This window comes from Dipteris shenzhenensis, chromosome 8 (assembly GCF_047967505.1).
Source record: "Dipteris shenzhenensis isolate YYH24624 ecotype China chromosome 8, Dip_SZ_1.0, whole genome shotgun sequence".
Taxonomy (NCBI): domain Eukaryota; kingdom Viridiplantae; phylum Streptophyta; class Polypodiopsida; order Gleicheniales; family Dipteridaceae; genus Dipteris; species Dipteris shenzhenensis.
In genome coordinates, this window is record NC_141603.1 from 23103027 (window position 1) to 23125101 (window position 22075).

General features: G+C 49.1%; 1 protein-coding gene across 5 annotated transcripts in view; it reads right to left on the reverse strand.

Moving 5' to 3' along the window:
- Window positions 1-21343, reverse strand: part of LOC147899299 (inorganic pyrophosphatase TTM1-like) — a 60129-nt gene extending 38786 nt beyond the window's left edge. Inside the window, exons 1-4 of one of the 5 annotated variants that reach the window (XM_087377870.1) lie at window positions 20876-21343; window positions 19248-19605; window positions 14724-14838; window positions 14408-14603 (exon numbers count right to left, since the gene is read on the reverse strand). In XM_087377870.1, coding sequence (XP_087233996.1) covers window positions 14408-14603; window positions 14724-14838; window positions 19248-19587 — 651 coding nt within the window. In that variant the 5' untranslated portion in view covers window positions 19588-19605; window positions 20876-21343. Of the gene's footprint in view, window positions 1-14407; window positions 14604-14723; window positions 14839-19247; window positions 19606-20095; window positions 20555-20875 lie in introns of those variants that run through there. The other 4 variants (XM_087377871.1, XM_087377869.1, XM_087377874.1 and 1 more) reach the window with 4 other exon arrangements.
- Between the last annotated feature and the right edge of the window lie 732 nt (window positions 21344-22075).

The window sequence follows — 22075 nt, forward strand, 5'->3', positions numbered from 1 at the left end:
AGCAGAAAGGGAAAGCAGAAATGTTTGAAAGGCCAAATCGTGTTGGAAAAGAAAGTGCCCACTTCTGCCCAGCCAAAGTAATCTGCAAATTCCTCCCCGCCTGCCCAGCCTCTCTCTACCGAATTCTCCAGGAAAAAACTCCTATTTCGGCTTGGCACCAAAGAAGACAAAGAATCAATTCTCGTTGTATTTACCTTTCATCGGATATATTCAATCCCGTGAACTTTTCCTCCGAGTTCAGTGTAAACCTGAGCAGGAAGCGAGGGAATTCAAGCATATTTTAACGGGCTAGCAAGCTAACTTGCTTTAGTGAGACCTACTAGTCCGAGAGGGAGGTCTGGGAACAGAACGACAACAGGTGTTTCTGTGGAGAGTTTCATTGGGAGTTTTCCCATCTGGGCAAGTTCTGGCACGCAAACATATTGCTCCGGCTATTTGTCGCAGATGCTTAGCTCAGCGGGAGACAGTGCCTCACCTTCTTTGACACTGCTCTCATACACGTGGGCCAGCGTTTGAGAATCAGATTTCCAAGTTTTATTATTGGGAAATGCTTCTAGTTGTTTGGGATTCACCCACCTAGACAAGATTTTGGTTTGTCTTTTCTTTGGGTTAGATATTGGGCAGTTTGGACTCCGTGGAAAGACAAAAATCATAGAATTTTTGTTGATCCAATTTTTTCACCTTACTCTTTCTTCAGGCACTCTTTGCAGCAATCTTTTCATGATTGCCTACAAATGCCTGATAATCTTCTGTAGTATGAACACAAGCCTAGGAAACAAATGACTTCATGCACAATTTTCAGCTCTAACCATTTCTAGATGGCTTGGATCTTTGCCGGGTCCATTGTATCCCATCTTTGGATATTATATGCCCCAAATAGTGGATCTCTTCCAGACTTTTCTTGCTGTTTGCATAGAGCTAGTGATTTCGCAGCTCTTGGAAAACAGTAGCAAGATGCTCCTTATGCTCTTCTTCAGACTCTGAGAAGACAATGATTTCATCGAAGAAGATACATGTGAACTGTCTATAAGGCCCGAAGATACGATCCATCATCCTATTGAAGATAGCCGGGGCATTCATTAGCTTAAAAGGCATCACCAAATACTCATACAGTCGAAATGTAGTGTGAAACGGTGTCTTGTGCACATCCTCTGGCTGTATTCTAACTTGATGATCACCATTCTTTAAATCTATCTTGATGAAAACTGAGGCTCCATTTTTTTTTTGCCAAAAAACAGTGCTAATTATATTACTTCGAGAACAAGATACAAAAGGTCAGCTTGTAGCTGACGGGCTGCGTTCACAAATCGGACACAGCCCAAAAAGGTAACAAAATAAATCACTCTCTCACGGCGAGATAAGGCGAGTGTGAATGAACAACCATCGGGGTGGTGAGTAGCGCCACCGAAGGCCCTGCGAAGTCTGCTCGAAGAAGAGGCCCTGTGTGTCCCAAGCCCGGAGGAAGCGTCTCCGCTTCTCCCGACCGGACCGGGAATCTCCCTGAATCTGGTTCCACTGGCCTCTGAGGGTATGAATAATCTCGCTCCAAATATCAGTCATGATCTGGGCAGTCGATAAGGAGGTGCCACCGAGGATCTGAGCGCAACGCGAGGTCCAAATGTGCCACCCTGCGATGCTGCTAATAATCTCCCAGACTGGCTGCCTCTCCTGAACTCCTGTATCCGCCTCTGCTAGGTGCTGCGGGATACCCTCGAGCGGCCCCCATGTTCCCTGTGTGATAAGGAAAGTGGGGTCCTGCTGGCATGCCTCGAATAAGTGATGTAGACCAGGTGCGGTGCTGCACCAACAGAACGCGCCCCAAGTGATCAAACCTAGCTCTGGTGTTGCGCGAGTGAGAATCCCGAAAGTCCACCTCCACACTTTCTGGGCGCGAGTGCAGCTCCACAGGCAGTGTTTTGGTGACTCCTCAACCTCATGGCAGATCTGACAGCGTCCGTCCTGGCCTATCTGTCTCAACCAGCTCCCCACCGGAAGACCTTTGTGGGCGAGAAGCCACAGGAAGTAGGAGATCTTCCGCGGCCGCCAGCTCTCCCACAAGGCCTTCCAGAAGGCCTGCAAAAAGAATCTGGAAATACCCTGTGCATACCAGCTGGGCCACTGGGTGGGGGGGCGGCTCTGCATCCTCCCAAGAACTCGCCTGCCCAAAGTCGTGCTGTAGGCAAAGAAGGAGGTCGGCCCCTGTCCTGTCACAATCTCTGGCCAACTCCACTCTCCTGGGTCCCAATCAAGCTCTGACAAGGCCCGCCCCTCCCAGAGCCAGAGTCGCCAAAGCTGCATCTGATCCTGCTCAATGCTAGGATCGGTACGCCAGACCTTCCCCAAAAGGCGAACGACCCGAACCCTCAGCCATGGGAGTAGGGGGTCGATGAGTGCATCCTCTCTCCTGAGTCGTCCATCCCCCATAACCACGAAGAAGGAAATAGAGGAGTCGTCCATACGTCCTGCGACCACCAGTGGGATGCCACGGGGGGTGAACTGTCCCAGCCAACGGTCGTCACCAGGCATGAGGATCTGAGGCTCAGGTGGAACCAACCAATCAGCTGGGATCGCGCCGTCGATCTCCATGCGTCTCGCCTGGGCTCCACGTGCACCTCCAGCTGCGACTGCAAGATCAGCCGTCTCCAAATGTCTGTACGTGTCCCTCCAAACTCGAAGGGACCGGGCTGGACCCCTCATCCAGCCATCCCACCTGATATGTGATCTCTCCCCCAACTGAAGGCCCTCGGCATCTCTGACCTGATCATTCCAGATAAGCGGCTGGCGATCGATCTCCTCCTGACAGCGGGAGGGGACTGAATGAGACTGAGGCGGAGCCGCCTCCAAACCATGAGGACGCTACGAGCGAGTGGGGAACGGAGCTGAGTGAGCGGGGCGGAAGTGAAGATCCACCTGAGGGACGGGAGCCACTCTCCACCTCGGCGCGGGACACAAGAACCGACCCCCTGCTGAAGTAGCATCTTCCACGTCTGCCCCCTCGAGGTCAAACCGCGGATGACTAACTTGCCTAACAAGGCCTGACTCTGCAGCTCTGGATCGATGACCCCCAGGCCTCCCTCAGCCTGCGGAAGAATGACTGTCTGCCAAGCAACCCTGGCTCTGGTATCTCTGAGGCCATCCTCCCCGAACCAAAGGAAGTTCCGAACCAGCCTCCTAAGCTGTGCCACGCTGGATCTCGAGAAACACCAACAGGAAGCCACATACCAAGCCGTGGAAGGAGGACTTGGTTGACTACCAAGGCACGACCTGCAAGGGAAATCTTAGCAGTGCTCCAGAAAGCCAGCTTCCATCGGATGGAATCTAGCACCGGGAGAAACTGCTGAGCTGGCGTGATGTCCAGGCCGACCTGAAAACCCAGGTATCTAGCTGTCTGTCCCCGCGGGATCCACCTGAAACCCAAAAACCTCCCCCACTGAGAACGCGCCCCAGGGTCTGTGAGAAAACCAACTGATTTGCTCCAGTTGATTTTCGCACCAGCAACTGAACAGAAGACCTCCAGGGCCATCCTCACCCTCTCCAGCATCAACTCATCGTCCTGGACATACAGGGCTGTGTCATCCGCGTACTCTGAGTCCAAGAGCTCCGTTTCCTCCCGGAGGGGAAGGCGAACACCCCTGATCCCTGTAGACCTCGCCCGAAGGTAGTAAGACATAGCCTCAGCGAAGAAGAGAAACAGGTAAGGAGCAAGGGGGCAGCCCTGACGCACTGATCTCTCCAAGCTAAAACGCTCACCCATCCTGCCTCCAATGATGACTCTGCTAGAAGCTGTCCTGTACAAAGCTGAAATACCCTGAATCCAACCTACTGGGAAACCTAGCCGCTCCAGAGTCCCCTCCAGAAAGGACCAGTCCACTCGATCGTAGGCCTTCTCAAAGTCGAGAAGTAGGATGGCAAGGTGTGATCCGCTGTGCTGAGCCCACTCCGCCGCCTCTGAAAAGGTGAAGACATTATCTAGGATACTGCGATCCTGGACAAAGCCTGTCTGAGTGTCATGAATGAGGTCTGGAAGTAGAGGCCGAACTCTGGCGCTGATCATCTTGGCGAGGATTTTGTAGGCAGTGGTAAGGAGAGTGATCGGGCGCCATTGACGGATCTCCTGTCTATCTCCTCCCTTCGGGATGAGGCAAATCAGTCCCGAGGAGAGGCTCTCTGGCATATAACCGCTGCTGAAAATCCTCTGAAGAGCTGCTAGGAGGGGCTGATGGATCTGGTCCCAGAAGGAGGTGAAGAATGCCCAGGATAGCCCATCCTCAACTGGGCACTTCTATCCATCGATGGCCATCAAGGCCTCCAGCATCTCATCCGTGGTAAACGGTGCCAACAACGTCGCCTGCATGCTAGGCTGGACCAAGGAAGAAGTGTGCCTCCACACCTCCTCACGGGCACGACGAGTACGAGGAGCAAGCGGCTCCTGCTGGAAAAGGGTCCTGTAGAAGTCGGTGGCCAACCCCAAGACCTCTCCCGGATCCGTAACGATGTGTCCCTCCGCTGTCCTAAGACTCCGAAGCTGATCACCTGCAGCTCTCTGGCCATGTGTCCTGAAGAACTCCCTGCACATCCGGTCACCCTTCCGAGCCCAGAAGGAGAGAGAGGCGTGATAGGAAAACTCTGAGCGACGCTGGAGTGTCTCCTCAAGAAGGGCTCTGGCTCGAAGGGCCTGGATCCAAAGCTCCTCCGAGCCCGGGGATGCCTGCTGGAGTCGCTGAATGGAGGCGAGGTCCCTCCGAAGAGCTCTCTCTCTACCCCACCACTCCTGTCGAACCTGTAGGGCTGCGAGCTGGCAGATCTGGCTGGACTCCTGCAAAGCCTGCTCCACCGAATCAACCAGATCCGCGCACTCGCCCCAGTCTCTGTCCCAAAGACTGCAAATACTGCTGCGCACGTCCTCCCTCGAGAAAATGGAGTCGGGAATCCGGCATGAGCAGGGGCGAAGGGCCTGAGCTGCCGAATCTAATGATAAGAGCACAGGCGCATGGTCGGAAAGTGTCGTCCCTGGAACTATACCGGCCTGACCGCCTCTGCTGATGGCCCAATCACTAACATAAAATCTATCCAACCTCTCCAGGAGTCTGCCTCCTTCCCTGCGGAAGCCCCACGAGAAGTCCAAGCTCCCGTGCCAACGTCGGAAGGACGGGTCTCGCCAACAGTCCCTTCCTCCTGTCGCAAAGATAAAAGAGTCCCAAGCGGACTGCTCTGCCTGAGGCATACCTGTAAACTCCGGTCCTCTGCCCTGCTGGTCCTCCAAGGTCTCCAGATTGTTGAAGTCACCTCCTACAATCCAGGAATCCATGTCTGGGAGAACTGTAAGTGTCCTCCAGAAGGTGGCTCTACAACGGAGATTTGTGGGAGCATAAATGTTGAGGATTCCAACTCTGGAGCCCTCCAATTCCAGGCCTACCCAAAGGGCACGACCTGGTATCAACGTGCCATGACCGAAAACTCCCTGGGCTAGCTGCTCTCCCACGCAAGTACAGACACCACCACTCCTTCCCAGTGCGCCGATCGAGGGCTCCCAATAAGTGTGAGAGCGACAAGGGAGAATCTTCCCGCATCTACGGGAGTGAGCCGCCGAAAGCTTGTGCTCCTGGAGCAGAAGTACATCCAAACGACCAATCACTGCTGGCTGAAGTTCCTGTCTCAAAATGAGCTTCCTAGGACCACGGGTGCCAGAAGAGTGAAACCCGTTCACATTCCAGGATACGAGGTGTAGGCTCATGGTGAGGACTGGGAGGCTGCGAACAACTGTATGCTCGCGGTCGAAGTCGAAGAAGAAGCTGACATTTCGGAGTGGAGGCGCTGGCGCTTATGGGAAGGTTTGGAGGGGGAAGCGGGGTCGTCCTGCCCGTCCTTCAACACCTTCAGCAAAGGCGAGAGGCCTTTGGTACCATGAACGAAAGCTTTCTCGAGCCAGCGCGAGATCTCTGAGGTGGACATCCCGTAGAAGGCACGGAGTTTCTGAGGAGTCCAGGCTCTGACATCTTGGGGGAGGGGCCAAGACAGGGGGGCCTGAGGATCACAATCAGTCTGAATCGTTTGGCGGCGCAGCGCCACCGCAGGCGCACGTCACCCTCGGACCACTGAGTCTCGAGAAGCTGCCCACCGGACGGGCCTATCCAGGAGCAAACCTGAGCATGCGTCTGCTCCCTGAGAGCCTCCCAGACCGAGTCGTCTGTCCAGGTCTCGGTGCCGTCGCTAAGGAACGTGAAAGCAAAGCTAGGGCCATCCCTAGGGGCCAGGGCGGCTATCTTCCCATCCGCCCCTTTGCGGAGCAGGAAGATACTGATGTCGAGGCAAGCAGGGAAGGTCCCGAGGTCGGCCACATCCAAGTAGTCCCAGGGGCCAGATCTGTAAAAGTCGCGAGGGAGCTCTCTCTCCTGAAGCTGAGGCCCGTCAGAGTCTGCCACAGAGGGGCTAGCGGACGGAGAAGCCTGCTCCGGTGGTGGTGTATACTCAGGGTGTCCTGCCAGCGGAGGGGGAGGGGGAGGAGGCTGGGGAATAGGCAGCTCGGACTCCTCAGGAGCGGCTAGCGGAGGAGAAGAAGAAGGGGGAGCGGGGGCTGCCCTCGGCTGAGGAACCGTCGGTGCAGCTAGCTCTGCGGGAGAGCTGAAAGAGGCGGGGGGGGGGAGGGATGGGGCTGCATCTGAAGCTGGGGCTGAGAAGGAGGGGGAGAAGACTGAGGAGGACGAGGGGGCTGAAGCTGCGGGTCGGGAGATATGGGGTGCAGTTGGGGGATGGGCTGGGGCTGAATGGGAAGAGGCTGGGGAGAGGAAGAGAGGGGGACCTGAGGCTGTGGAGGGCGGGCTACCGTCGAAGAAGATGCTCTCCCATGTCCCTGGGGCGGCTGCCTGTCGGGTCTCTGAGGTGCAGCTGCAGGCTGGGTAACCTCTGCCTCCTTGCCTTTATCAGAAATCTTGTTGTTCTTTCCTCTTTTCCTTCTAACCTCGGTCCAGCCGCCAGCTATCTCTGATCCGGGCTCCGGCTACCTCTGCTCCTCCTGGCGTGGCTGCCCGGAGGGAGGGGGAGGGGGCGGAGAGGGGGGGGCGGGGGAGGCCGAGAAGAGCTGGCGAAGCGTGGGCAAACAGCCGCCAGGTGCCCAAAGCTGTGACACCTCAGACACTGTCCTGGCTGTCCGGTGACTACCATGCTCTGGGTGATGCTGCCGGCACCTGTCACGATCTCAATCACTGCCGGGAGAGTCGCAGGATCCGCCACAGCCACACGGACTCGGGGGGCTCCTGCCGTAGTCACCGCATCGGCGAAAGTATCGTGCATAACCCAGCCGAAGTGGGAGCCCAGGTCCCTAACAATCGGCCGCAGCTCAGCAGCAAGACCAGGAAAAACTAGCGTCACTGGATGGCGAGGTATACGGAACCGAGCATCAAAATCTGCTGCGCTGAATCCACGGTACCACGGGACTATCATGATAATCTTTCCATCCACTGACGTGGGGGAGCCAGCAATCAGGTTGCTCGCAGCTTTCGCATTGGAGAGTTTAAGCCAGAAGATGCCCCTTCCCATAAGGGCCACCTCCTCAATATGGCCGTCCTCTAGCATGAGAGTGGACTGGAGCCAGTCCCTGATGGCTGATCTGGAGGGGGAATGTCCAATGACTCTGCCATAGACAGAGGTAAGGGCAAAGTCATTGGCAACTTCCTGAACCAGAGATGATTGTTGCTCTGTCAGGATGACGCGGTAGGCATCTGGAGAGGGAGGGACCGTCTGGGCCTCCGGTTCCGAGCAGGGAGCCGCCATACCGCCAAGACAAACTGCGAGGCTTCCGATGAGGAAGAGGCTGCCACCCAAAAAAGGGGGGGGGGGGGGGGGGGGGTAGAAGTGGGAGGGTGGAGCCTGGGTGTGGCGGGAACGGAGGTGGCGCGGGGTGGAGGCGCGGAGGCGGGGAACGGGTGAGGTGGGGAGGCGGGAGTGGAAGCGAGGGCGGGGGAGAGGCGGAGCGGGGCGAGAGGGCGGACGGGGGGCAGGGGGAAGGGAGGGACGGAGGGGCGGGGTGGAGCGAATGGGCGGGGGGGGGGGGGGGGGGCGGGGGGGGCGGGGGTGAAGGCGGGAGGGGAAGGCGGGGGTGGAACGGGAGGGCGGAGAGGCGAGAGGGGGCGGGGGCGGGAGGCGAGGGGTGAGGGGGCGGAATGGGAGGCGGGGGTGAGCGGAACGGTGGAGGGCGAGGTGGAGCGAAGGGGTAGCGGGGTGGAGCGGAAGGGGTAGCGGGGCGGGGGTGAGCGGAGCGGTAGCGGGGGCGGGGGTGGAGCGTGGCGAGGGGGGGCGGAGCGAGGCGGAGGTGAGGCCGGGAGTGAGGGGTGAGGGCGGGGGGGGCTGCGGTGAGGGGGGGAGAGACGGAGGTGCGAGGGGGGGTGAGGACGGAGGGCAGGGGTGAGGCGGAGGAGGAGCGGGTGTGGCGAGGGAGGGCGCGGTGGCAGCAGCGGGTGAGGGGAGGTGAGGCGGAGGGGTAGGGGCGGGAGAGGGCGAGGCAAGGAGGGGCTAGGGGGAGGTAGAGGTACGGAGGGGGAGGGGAAGCTCGCAGGAGCTACATATCCATTTCAATAGATTTCGCAAACTGAGGCTCCATTAAGCTGGTCCAGCACATCATCAATGCGTGGAATTGGGAATATGTTCTTGATGGTCATCTTGTTTAGGGTGCGCTAGTCTTGGCACATACAAAATGAACCATCTTTCTTATGTACAAGAAGTACAGGGGAACAAAATGGAGAGGAACTGGGCTGAATTAGCCCTTTGGACAACAAGTCCTACACTTGGACCATGATTTCTTCTCGCTGAGTTGCACTAACTCTATACGGGGGCCTATTAGGTGGCTAACTGCTAGGAGCTCTATGCCATGGTCTTCAGGTCTCTCAAGGGGTAACTCCCCTGACAAAGCATCAGAAAAACAATCTTTAAAGTTTACAAGGAACTGAAATTTATCTTTATCTGCCTCATTCATTTCAGCATGCATTTCAACATCTCTTTCTTTTATAAAAACCATATACGCTGAAACAGCATGACTTTATTGCTTTTCCAACTAAAACTGTAAACATTAGATACAATGGGGATGGTCTCCCCTCTATTCCTGGCAACCAAACGCTGCATTTTACCCCTATGTACAAACTCAAGCACTCTTTCACGAAGGGCTTCACTGCCTTACAATGAAACCAAGGCATTCCCAAAACTACATCATGATGTTTAAGTGGGGAAATAAAGAAATCCTCCTAATCAACATAACTCTGTACATGAAGACGGGATTTCCCTATCAAGGGAGTAATAGACACAGGGTCCCCACAGAACATCTGGTCAGCATCAAGGGCCCTACCCAACTCTTCCATCTTTATTCCCAGCCTTATATATACCTTTGTAAGACTAGAATAAGTCCAATCATACAAATTTAGATTTTTTGTTGTTCTAAAGACCAAAAATCTACACAAAAAATAAAAGAGAAAATGAAAGAGAAGAAAAAGAGGTAAACAAAAACTTTTATGAAAAACAAAAGGAAGACATACTTAGCAAGCAAAGCAACACTTATGTCATCATCAGTGCCCAAGCATAAGCAGCTATACTGGGTTTCTAAAGACCCGCGGAGTCTCTCGGGCTAAATCTTTTGAGATGAAATTGTATGTAGCCCCGGGATCAAACAATATGAGCACTTGCTTGTCTCTTAACTTGCCCCAAGAAAGCGACAACTCTCTTTCCTTTGGATTTGTCACTCTGCCAAAAACGTCCGGAATTCCTCCTGCCATTGGTTTTTGCTGTCCTGGTGGCTTTCTTTGCTCCTTAGAACCCGAAGGTTTCTCAAGGCATTGGGCAGCCACATGCCCTTCTTTTCCACACCTGAAATATTTCCCTCCTTGCAGAAAATAGCTATCTGCTCAGGGAAAAACTATGATTTACCTTTGAAGGCTTTCTGTGCTTGGTTCCCCCTTGGCTTCTGAGGCTGAAATTCCCTCTTTTGAGTCTTGGGAAACTCCTTTTTCTCAAACTGAGGTGTGGCTGACTTCTTGTCTGCTGTCCCGGCAAAAAGAGAATGCACTGTGGTGGGATCCTGCATGTGCATTAAGCTTGCCATAGTCGCTGCATGCATGATGCCTTGTATGCCCTTATGTTGCTAGGTATTAACCACAGCCTATATCTTTGGAGTGGGACCAGACCTGCATTTTCTTACCTCGGTCTTCTTTGAGAACCTTCTTGAAGTGAGTAATTTGCAGTATGCATCCCAAAACTTCTGATTATAGGCCTCTACTGTATCTCCTGCATCTATATGCAAACTGTCCCAAGCAACAAGGACATGGTCTCTAAACTTCTTAGAAATGAACAGTTTGTAGAAGGCTTTCTTGAAGCCCTTCCACTTCTTGAGCAAAACCAGCTGTGGTCTGTGCGCTCCACCATGCACTAGTTGTTGCTGTCAGGTGTAAACTAACCATGGGTAGCTTCGAGGACTCATAAAAATTCTATGTGCCAAAAGTTGCATCAAACTACCTAATGAACTGCATGGCCTTTTCTATATGACTATACTGGCCATCAAATGTAGCAAACCTGACATACTTCCCACCTTCTTTGAACTCCTTAGTTTTTTCTTTCTTAGATGGCTTGGCTCTTCTTCTTATGCTTAGGCTTCGATGACCCAGAAGAAGAAGACATGAGGAAAAAGAGGTAGAACTGGAAGAAGGAGAAGAAGAACTTGAAGAGCTATGGTGATGCTTGACCTTTTTCTTCTTGGAATGTGTACTCTCTTCCTGACTACTTGCTTTCGTCTATTTGCTGTCCTCATTTCGAGTTTCTTGCTCTTCCTGGATATATCATTTGGAGGAAGAACAAGAACTGTATTCAGAGATCTCTTTTTGGCTGTCATCTTCTGGGTTGCTCCAAAAGAAGCTCGCCTGCACAACAATGGATCCCTCCTAGCTTCTACAAGTTGTGCCAATAAACGTTTGTAGGTTGCCTCAGTCTTTGACTACACACTCTCCTCTTGTATGGCCTAGTCATCCTAGCACTCTCCTCATGGAAGGACATGGGCATCCTGCTATGAAACCCTCTTTGCAAACTTAACCTGAAATTTGCAAACTCTCACACAGATTTTATGTAACCAATGCGCTCATCTAGCCTTTCCTCGACAAGAGGTGTATTGCATTCACAAACTTGTGTCAGTAACTGGCTGTCACCTCAAGGCATAAACGCTAGACTTAATGTATTTTGTAGCCCCTTGACCAACATGCCAGCGTGGAGAGAGCTCCTATAACTCTTCTAGAGAGAGGCAGATGCAACAAGGAGATAGGATGACATGACAATTCCTCTAGACCACGGTTCCCACATCGGCAGGGTCCCAATTCATATGATTGAGAGATGAGGAAAGCTAGATGCCCTAGGGTCCACATGATATCCTAGAAATGACTACCTCTTTAACCGTAGCTCTTTCAAGAGAAGTAGGAGACCCCAGAGGTGCTGGCAACCCGAGAGGAGGTTTGGGCCCAAATCCCCTCTGTGGTCAACTTGGGCCATTATGGCTGAATTAAAGTCCCCTTCACACATGAGGGGCTCTTACAAGCCTAAGCCTGAGGTTCCATCCACACCTCCCTGACGTCATCCATGACACCCAAACAAGTTTGCTTTAGAGAGAAGCATCATGAAAAAGACCTTCACTTTTGGGACGCCACAGGGAGGCTATCCTCTTGTTGAATTTTGAGAAGGATTATGACAAGTTGGATTGGCCTTTCTTAGAGGGCATCATCTAGAGGTTGGGCTTTTCGGTCCAGTGAGTGCAACAAGGCTGCCCCATAGTCCCCTTCCTTGTTGTAGGGATGCTGGGGTATTTTCTTTGATCACGAGCGGTTTGTTGGTGGGTATGTGCTTCCTAATCTGACAAGAGGAGTTGCTAAACCCTGAGTTCGCAAATGATACAATCATGTTCATGGAGGGCTCATCCAAGAGTCTAGAGAGGGTTCACCTCGTCCAAGAGGTGTACAATTTGGCTTTGGGAGCCAAGAATCAGATGAAATAAGTCAGATGGTTTTAGCACAAGCTCCGAGGAGCTCTAGGTGTGGGGCACTCACCTTAGCTTCCATTGGATATCCCGCGTGGTAGAGTCTGGTTCAGCAAAGTAGCAGATTGCACCAATGTTAAGAGTGTTCATCACAAGACTTCTACTAGAGCTCGGCTACTCTCATTGGAGCTAGGTCCTTTTGGCGACATCCTGATACATCGCCTATGTTTGGTGCTTCAGAGGGGTGATGGGGCAACTGAGGCACTTGGTGTGCAATTTCTTGTGGAAAGGCTCAGGCGGCAAGAGAAATACCCGAGCTAGAGTTGCCTAAAAAGCAGCGACTCTGTCCCTCCTCTGTCCGAAGGAGTGTATCATCAATCCAGAGATGCAAAGCAGTGACCATGTCCCAAGCAGGGTATCGTCAATCCAGAGATGCAAAGCAGAGCCATGTTGGGAAAGCTTGTTGTCACCATGGCTCCAGGATCCAAGCCTTAGAAGCTCATTATCAAGGGTTTGGCTCTAGGCTCCGAGCTTTGGAAGGTCCTTCTATGGCAAGAGCTTTGAAGGAACATGCCCCACACAAGTGGATAGTGATAGCAGTCTCACTGATGGCTTTTCATCGAGGCCCCTCTCACAAAGACCAGGTTTCGCCACCACTAATGCAGAGCTTAATGAGAGTGTGGCGGCAACTCTCAAGTAGCCACATTTGGGTCGGTTCCCCAAGGCAGAGACGAGTATGAGCAACAGCCCCTAGTCTAGCACCTGGAAATTCGAGACCAATAGGGTTGTATGCTAGGGCAGCGCACGCATTTTGGGTGGGCAGAATGGGACAATGTCAAATGAGATATGGAGTCAGCTCCCCCAACAGCCCAAGGAGAGGCTGAGCATGCTCACCCACCTAAGAGGAGCCAATAGCAGGATTAAGGAGATCGAAGAGGCCATCTCAAATGCATGGTGAAAGGGTTGGCTGGTTTGGGTAGTCTCCAGGTTAGAAGTTCCTCTCTGATTCTTCTACCTGCAACAGGACTACAATAAGCCCTGTCCGGCGGTCTTCTTCAACCTCGACTCAGGTAGGTTACTCTAGGTGGAGTTAGAGCGGGGTCTTGGAATCAATGGAGACCCAAGGGACAGCGGGGTCTTGGACTCAATGGAGTGGCAGAGGATGACAATAGTTGGCCGATTGGGGCAAAGCTGAACAATCAGATCAAGTCGCGTGCCCTCCTCCTACACCACCTGCATTGGTGGACAACTTCATCCAGACACGTTGGCTTGGACCCCCTCACGGGAGTGCCGGAAGGCCTTTTGTACATTCTCACAGATCAAGGAAAACGTTGGTTACATAGCCCTCCACCCTAGTTGTTGGCCCTTGTCTCTTGGATACTCTAGGCAATGATCTCGAATTCTGAGGAGTAAGTTGCGTTGCAGCCAGCTTCCCATTTTGATTGGTCAAGCATCCAATGGATTGCTGATCTGTATCCTTTTCTCAAGTTTTCTAATAGAATGTTCTTTTTTTTGTACTCTTAAAAAACTTCAAAGAAAGCCACAGCTTCATCTGCAAAAGGTGATGACTGCTACAGGGATGTTGTTTATAGGAGCTATACCCATTGATAAAATACACCCCCCCCCCTTGTGTGTGCGTGTGTGTCTATATAGAGTGACATTGGGAATACATCCCATTCGCAAACAGCTCCTACAGCACACTTGATTTTAACTTCACTTTTTGCCTTAGGAAAGACTGATATAAATGCACGGATGTATGCCTGCTCATATGCAAGCACTCAATCATTGCTTTCAAAATTCCTTGGCCTTTCACTACAGCTTATTCTTACATATAATGATCAAGATGGCATAAGTAAACACTATGAGCAATGCATGTTATCCACAAGTGTTCAAGACCACATGAGTCAAACTATCACAGCCACACTCACTCCTAGCATATCCACAAATGCAGAGGGTACTATTCAGGTTAAGAGCTATGGACCTTACGCCATGGAGCTTATGACTGATCATTCTTACACCTTTGGTGGGGCACATCAATTGTACTTTCAAGTCAGAAATATCGGAATCAAGACTAAAGAGCAAATGATATTTACCTTCTCAAAATAGTAGCAAACATCAAGTAATTGAGCCAACAAAAGTGCATCCTAAACAAGCAAGAAAAATAACATTCCAATTTATTGAAGGTCTGTTTTGCAACATCCTAATCTCACGACACTCTGTGAAAGTAAAGACCAAGACAGTTCTACAAAGTGGGCTGCTAAGCAAGTCCAACAACTGTAGATGCAGAACCTACACCAGGAAATGTGACTTTTTCTTCGAAACGGCAGCCCCTAAATCCATAAATAATCACTGTAGATAAGGAAACACCACGCACATCCTGTTATATCTAATAGTAATCACTTGGACACGCACAGTCTCTGATATCTGATGAATAATCTCTTCGGGGTCCTGGCCGGCCCGATTGATATCACGAAGAACTCTTTTTATAAGATCAAAATGGACCCCTCCTCTAACAGCTACACGCAGGTCCAAGAGAGGTCGAAGCTTTTCACTGAGAGCATATATTCCTTCAATTACCACAATTCTTGATGCTGGGACTTTCAGGACTCTGCACAGAATGAGCACAAAGCAGTATGAATGTCCATAATAATAATTATCACAAATGAGCGTACCATCTGCACTTAGATCAAGTGTAAAGTAGTCCATTTCATTAGGCAGGAAATACAACCTGTGACCCACCCGACTGCTGAGCTTGAAATCATAGACAGGGACTTGAACATCTTTTCCAGCTTTTAAGTCATTTATGTTTTCAAGCAGAAGATCATAATCTGTCAATCTAGGATCTGCAACAAGGTGCACAATCCAAGTACTGTCTCTCAGCTCATCGTATTGGTTCAAACACTTTGCAATCCATCATGATTAGCTATACTGATTTGCACTAAATACATCATTTCCAGGTGCAGGTGCAGGTCTAAACATTCCAGATTGAAACTAATCAAAATTTACATGCTGCTTTATTGTGCCGATTCTGAAAATAATTGAAATGATATTCACTATGAAAGCTTTTCATCTGAATAACAAGGCCAAGAAGCAAGGAAATCATATACCTTCATAAGAAGTAATATATCCAATCTGACAAATTAAATATTTTTAATAAAATGAGCAAAAGAGTAACACATGATCCAACGGAGCCTTTTGGCCCTCGTGAGAGTCAAAAGTACACTTCATTTGCCACCATGCAAGGAATTGAAGAAGAGGCAAGGCAGGGCTATTTCAGATGCAGCAAGGGCCAAAAATGCCTACACTGCTCCTCTCAAGCAACCACTGTGAAGGCCTGCACATCTCCCCTTGCCTGTCCGCACAACTCTACAAACCTCCAGTTGCCTGTCCATGCAGCCTCCCACACACGATGAGCCCTTAAAATGTACACTTGCCCATCCAGCCCAGCTAACAGCCTGGAAACTTCCTCTGCATCTGAGCTTGATACCTTGATGGTGGCTGCTGAATCAAGTCCATGATCTGTACTACTCCTAGTGCATCCAGCTAGCTGGATATGAGGATTAAAGAGAACAAAGCCCTATCCAACTCTTTGTCCCAGGTGATAATCACCTCACCATAGAGCTTCAGCAACTTCAACATCTTCATCATGTTGTTTTGCAATGCCACAATAAGGATGCACTCAGCCCGGGGTTCTAGTAAAGTCGTCTTCTTTCCCCACTTCAACCCCTGCCCCAGCCTTATAGGGATTTCTGCGTAAGTGTCATCATTTTTGTAACATGCCTACACATTTTCCATTGACATTATACTATATTCCCTATTTTTCATCTGACGTTTATTTATGTATCATGCACATGCTTACTGATGACGTGTGCGAGTGTTTCATGTGAGTTCTTTCTTACTGGACTTCACACATTTGGCTGGTCCTCATCTACAAATCCAATTCATTGGTCTTCTTTGATTCAGTGATCATTTTACCCATGGTTCTTGCACCATTTAGTGGCTCTTTTCCTCTGACAGAAGGATTAGCCACAGCTGACACTTCCTATGTGTACAACCTCTCACATTACGGTGACAGGACGATGAAAGCTAGTGCATGGGATGACTCCACTACATGGAGTTATTTCACAACCCGTATGGTGTCCAAGTCATTATGACTTGATGATTCTGTACCCAATCACCCTCCACCTCTAGCATGCCTTACAAGATTGAGATGCTCCACACATCCACCGGGTTTCCGTATCCAACTCCCACGAGTTCTATACCCTTCAGCTCCTAGTTCTTTCACATTGGCTTCCACAAGTTCATGCCATCTCGGAAGCTTGTCATGAAGAATTAGCTGCAATGAAGGATGCGTACAAAGAAGTTTCAAATTTCTCGTATATGGACAGATTTAAGTGAAGGCAATGGCCACAAGGATCATTTGTGAGATGGATATCTTTGGAATTGGAATATGTGTGTCACCGGCAACATGAGGGAGAACGTAAGGGAGGAATGCCATTTGGTCATAGTGGAATGCCTCCTCCCGCATTGGCTCAACTTGAAAGTTTTGGCCTCAGATTAGGAAAGATGTATGTTGTGCCTTGTCCCATTCGTCAAAAGGACAAGTCTGATCAAGCAAAACCACAAGGGTCATTGCAACCTTTGCCACTTCTGAGGCACATTGGGCGGAAATTGCGATGGACTTCGCAACTGGTTTCCGCGATCTCCCCAGGGATACGATATGATATGACAGTTATTGACAAATTTAGTAAGCAAGCTATTTCATGACACAAGCCACCTCTTTATTCATTAACAATAGCTTTTTATATCATGGAGTTCCCAAGACCATAGTTTCTGATCATGACAATAAGTTTACCATTGATTTTTGGAAGCATTATCTTTTGATGGACAAAGCGAAGCAGCAAATGAAGTATTGTAGTAACTATTAAGGAGGTTCAAGGCCATCCACAATTATGGGGAAAGTAGTTACTGATGGTTGAGTTTGCTTACAAGAATACTGTCACTTGACTACAGGTAAAGCACCTTCTGGAATCATCTATGGTAAGCCTTTGCCTGTGCCAGTCTTGCATACCAAAGATAAATTATTTCCTGCTGATCAGTTCATTAAAGATCAAAAAGCCCACCAAAAAAAAAAAGAGAGAGATTTAAAAGCGACTTATGATTATCTGCGACAGCATATTTTCCAGCCACAGGGACGCTTGAGGACGTCCCGTAGTAAGCGACAGAGGGCAACTGAATATACAGAAGGTGATTGGGTTTTGCTGAGATTCAACAAAGCAAGGTTAATCCTTCTACAGAAAGGTGCCTATGCCATGTTAAGATGGTAAAGTCTCATGTTGTAAGAACTATGAGTAAAATGATCACTGAAGTCAAGAAGACCATGTGGACAGTCAGTCGCATTCCGGTAACATGATGATTGGACCTAATGCACGGAGTGGAGTCCGCTCATGAAGGTATTTCACAACCCATAGGTTGTCGAAGTTCCTATAACTTGATGATTGTTTACCCCATTAACTTTAACCTGCCAGCATGCCTTTACAAGATTGGGATGCCCCACACATCCACTGTGTTTCCATACCAAACTCAAGGAGATCTCTATCCTTCAGGTCTTAGCTGCTTTCATACTGGCTTTGGGGGTAAGCCTTGTTGCATCTAGACAGTAATATTGATTCTTATAAGCAGAATGTGATTACATAGGTTAAACCTGTGAAAAGGATGTAATCTCCAGAACCATTAATATTATCTATACCCTAATCATTCACATGCACATTAGATATGCACAATGATCCGTGCCCGTTAGATTCAAAGGGCATAGATTTGGATAGGTCTAGCTCAAGATGTGAACTTAGCAAGCCTAGGTATAACTAAATGTTCTAGGCCTAACTATGGGTAGAGTGGGCCTGGAGCGAAATTCTAAAAAAGGAATTAAAAACTATTTGATTCAATTATCAAAATTATTTCCTACTGTTGACTACACGGACTTCATTTATTATCGTTGTTCTATTTGTTGAAACATTTGTAATTCCCTCCTACAATTATAAAGGAGTGATTTAGTTCTTTGTTTTCCTAGGACTTCAAAGGTTCCATTCTTAGTACCACGGCTAGAGTTTGGCAGGGGTATTGCTAGACAGAGGTTCCAGAGTAAGCACTCAATATGCATTCAAAAGATTGGGACTTTCTGGTCTGGAACCTGCTCTGTTTCAAGTTCGTATGGTGGATCAAAGAAGGATTCAGCTGATGGGCATCATACGTAATCAAGTGATTCCCATGCAAGGCATGGTGTTCCATATCAATTTCGTGGTTCTTCAGATGGAGGAGGAAGATGTGCGGTGCTCTTAGGTAGGCCATGGTTCAAATCTGCCAGAGCAAAACAGGACTGGGGTTCCTCAATGATTACAGTAAGGAGCGGCAAAAAGAAGTTCAAGATGCAAATGATTCCCAGTCCGGTCCTGAAGAAAAGAGAACCGGCAAACTCCTCCAGTTGAACACTACCTTTCTAGGATAGAGCTCAGCAACCTAGCCATAAAACTCCTCTATATAGATCCAACCTAGCCATAAAACTCCGCCAACTGAACACTACCTTTCTAGGTAGAGCTCAGCAAGTCTAAGCCTACAAGATGACACCTACCCATTAGTGAGCCAATAGTGACAAGCAAATTGTGTTGAAAACGTCCCACTCGCAAAAGGAGGTAGATTACACTAGACAATGCCTTGACAGTCATTTGCAAAACATTGATCGGAAATATAAAGTAGGAATACCAAAATAGCGGCATATAAAGTAGGAATACCAAAATAGCATGAGTCAGTGCACAGTCTGAAAGTGCTGCTAGCAGCAGCTGATCACACACACGTCCTTTGTACATGGCTGCCACGTGGTCCAGGCCTTGGTAAGCAGCTTGCATCTAGTCATCTAGCATATGTCTCGATGGACCTTACAGCTTGCATCTAGTCCTCTAGCTAACCCAATGGAATTTGAAATTCCAATTTTAGGCAACTGGTTAATCAAAGCCCAATAATGGACATTCTTGAAAAGAAGGGCAAAACCCACGTTACAGCTCCAATAGCACATGAACTTCTCATGTACAATTTTACGCTCAGCTTCATTTAGATCGACAAAGGAAAATAATTGATAATTAAGATCAGAAGAATGGATAAAAAACCATCGTTTAGAGCAACATATTTTGTCGAGCATCATATGGTTAAACATTTTGTATTTCTTGAATCTGTGAAGGAAAAGTATGAGAGTTCTCACCATCAAAGTTGCCATCAATCACACGGCTAGAATCATTGTAATTGTCCATAGATATAGTGGCAATTCCAGGCATGAAGCCCACAAGTTTTTCTGTGAATACAGTTTTACCAGCTCCAGAGGGGCCAGCAAGACCCACCAAAATCACCCCTTCCATTTTCTGAGCCAGAAGTTGACATGCTCGGATAAAGATGAAGAGACCCTTCTCGAATGAGAGAGGGTCTGCAATAGGCACAATCTCATAGCGGTCAGAATCTCTTCTCTTAACTAGCTGCAACTGATGTTTCAGGAGTCCTGCCCTCCGACTGTGTGTCGGCAAACAATTTCTCATTGTGCTGTCCATCAAGTCAAATGATCACACCTACAGGCAACAATTCAACCTTTATTTCTGCCATGTGATGCAAGGGACCTGACTGTTCCATTATCACAAAATGCCTTGAAGAATTGAATACAGATTCTACGTCACAGTAGAGAATTTTTTCACATACCTAAACAACTCGAAATAAATGTCAAAAGAAATTAAAATCTGGATTGACGCAGCTTATATTAATTCCGTCGAATTTAAAGAATAGTTTAAGCTCCCTTCCTTGTCCACTCATTATATAAAATGATTTCAATGCGTGCGCTGAGTGCAAACAAGCCCGAATCGATTCCACATATTCAGAACACTCTGCGCACATACGTCACTTACGACTGGTGACATTGTCTCGGCATAACAAACGCAAAGTAACGTCGGAAGCATCCCCCTTCCCGTCTTGTTGGAAAAGGAGAAATATGCTTTTTCTTCCCCCTTATTTATCAGGTCCTCTGGGCGACAATTTGACAAATGTTAGTTCGGGATGAACGCTTACAGTAGCGCACCTCCGAAGGCTCGCTTGGGCGCACCAGAGAAACACTTTAGCTGCTAAGCGAAGTTCGTGAAGGGAAGTTTGCAGCACCTCTGATACAGCCGTTCTTTATCGCAAGCTTGTCATAAGAAAGACCACGGAAAAGATAGATATCGTTCAAGCTTAGACTTAACATTCAGACTTTCATTGACTAATCACTGGAATGTAGATCCCGAACCGTCGGATTGCAGGAAATTTGAAATGAATCATGTGAGCATAAAAATGATTGCATTATCCGTAGAATAGAATAGATAAAGGAAGAGGAGGTGCAAGTCCCTTTAAAGCAGCACAGGAATTTTTCAATCAAGCCTTTCTCGCACTCATTGCTAGAAAGAAGTGGGGGTTGCTTAGAGAAGAATTGAGAAGAGGTAGAGCAGATGCTTCTAGGGCTTGGAGACCCACTTTGCGGAGGGAGGAGTGATCGGTACAATTCGTGCGATGCTAGGTGGACATGGACAGTCAAAAGGTAAGGTTACTGTCCGATCGTAGTGCTGCAACGATGGCAAAGCAGCGCATGCCACACTTTTCTAGCTTTTGGAGGATCGATTGCGACCTCCCATCAACTCATTACGTCGGTGAGTATAACAGCGACAGCAATTGCTTCGTTTTAGTAGGCAATTGCAAGCTTTGCCGATGCAAAATGCATCGGCAAAGTTTGTAAGTGCCGACTAAAACGCATGGAATTCTGCAATTACGAACTCAGTGCGCAGAGAGAGAGAGAGAGAGACGAAGAATCGGACATACCGTGTCTCTGAAGACGGCCCGATTCTGGGGATTGTTTGAGTGCGCTCCTCTCGCCATCATCGTTATCGTGTTGTTTACCTTTTGGTTCGTTCACCCTGTCCGTCCCTGTTTCGCGTCTTATCTCCAGCAACAGTTAAAGTGTCAAATCGCCTGGATTTCCTTCTCCATTCCTGCGATTCTCGCTTCTCCCACTGTGTGATCGTTTATTCTCGGTTCCAAAAACGCCTCTGATGTGCTTGTGCTGTCGTGTAACCTCGGATGCACGTTCCGATTCTGTTGTTTGTGCTGTCGCTTGTCCTGCGAGTGACAATACGTTGAGAGGATGATTTTCTTTGACAGATTTGAGAGCAGAAGAAGCTGGAGGGGAGGAAATCGGGAGATGAACAACAGAGTTGTCCGATTTTCTGATGAGATTGAACAACAGAGTCCTCCGATTGTGATGAGGTTGAAGCATCTGGCTATGGCAGACAAATGGCTTTCGTTGCACAGCCAAGTCCTCACTAATCCTGTTTAAGTCCTTAAACTATCCCCTTAACCCTTTTCATTAAGGAGATTCCCTTTTTCAAAATTCCTCCCCAACTGTTTTAGGGCCTTCTTCCACCTACCAAGCGTGCCATTTCCTACCCTGTCTGAGTGTTCACACAAAAGAGGCACAACTCTCGGGAGCGTTTCACACCTGTCGGCGAACATTTTGAAGAAAATCAGCCCATTCATTTGTGCTTAGTGTCGTCCTCGTGTCGCCACCGACAACAACTATCCTAGCTGGTCAGATTGCCAATCTTGGCTATGGCAGGCCCGAGGTTCAGGTCTTGTGCAAACCGCAAAGTGGTGAAGGTGCCCCGAACACTCAGCTAGGTGCACCTATGAGCCGAAGAAGAATCTGTCTTCTGTGGTACAAAACCATTTTTAGATTTAAAGAAGGGCTTTTTATCAAATCTCTTTTTCTTATGGAAGGGTACATGCCGTTCCAGATCTTTTCCTTCTTTTGGGATCCCATTATATTTATGATATATCTTGCTTTGGACATTATTATTTTTAGTCGAGTGTGACTATGGCAAAGTACTCCATAGGAGCGCACCGGACGCGGCAGGGATCCTAGTGGATACTTTGTGTGGTTAGTTGGGGACGCCTGACTAGCTTGTGGTTTGCCATGCTAGATGATCGGTATTGTGGGTGATTCCATGTTAATACTAATGTCGC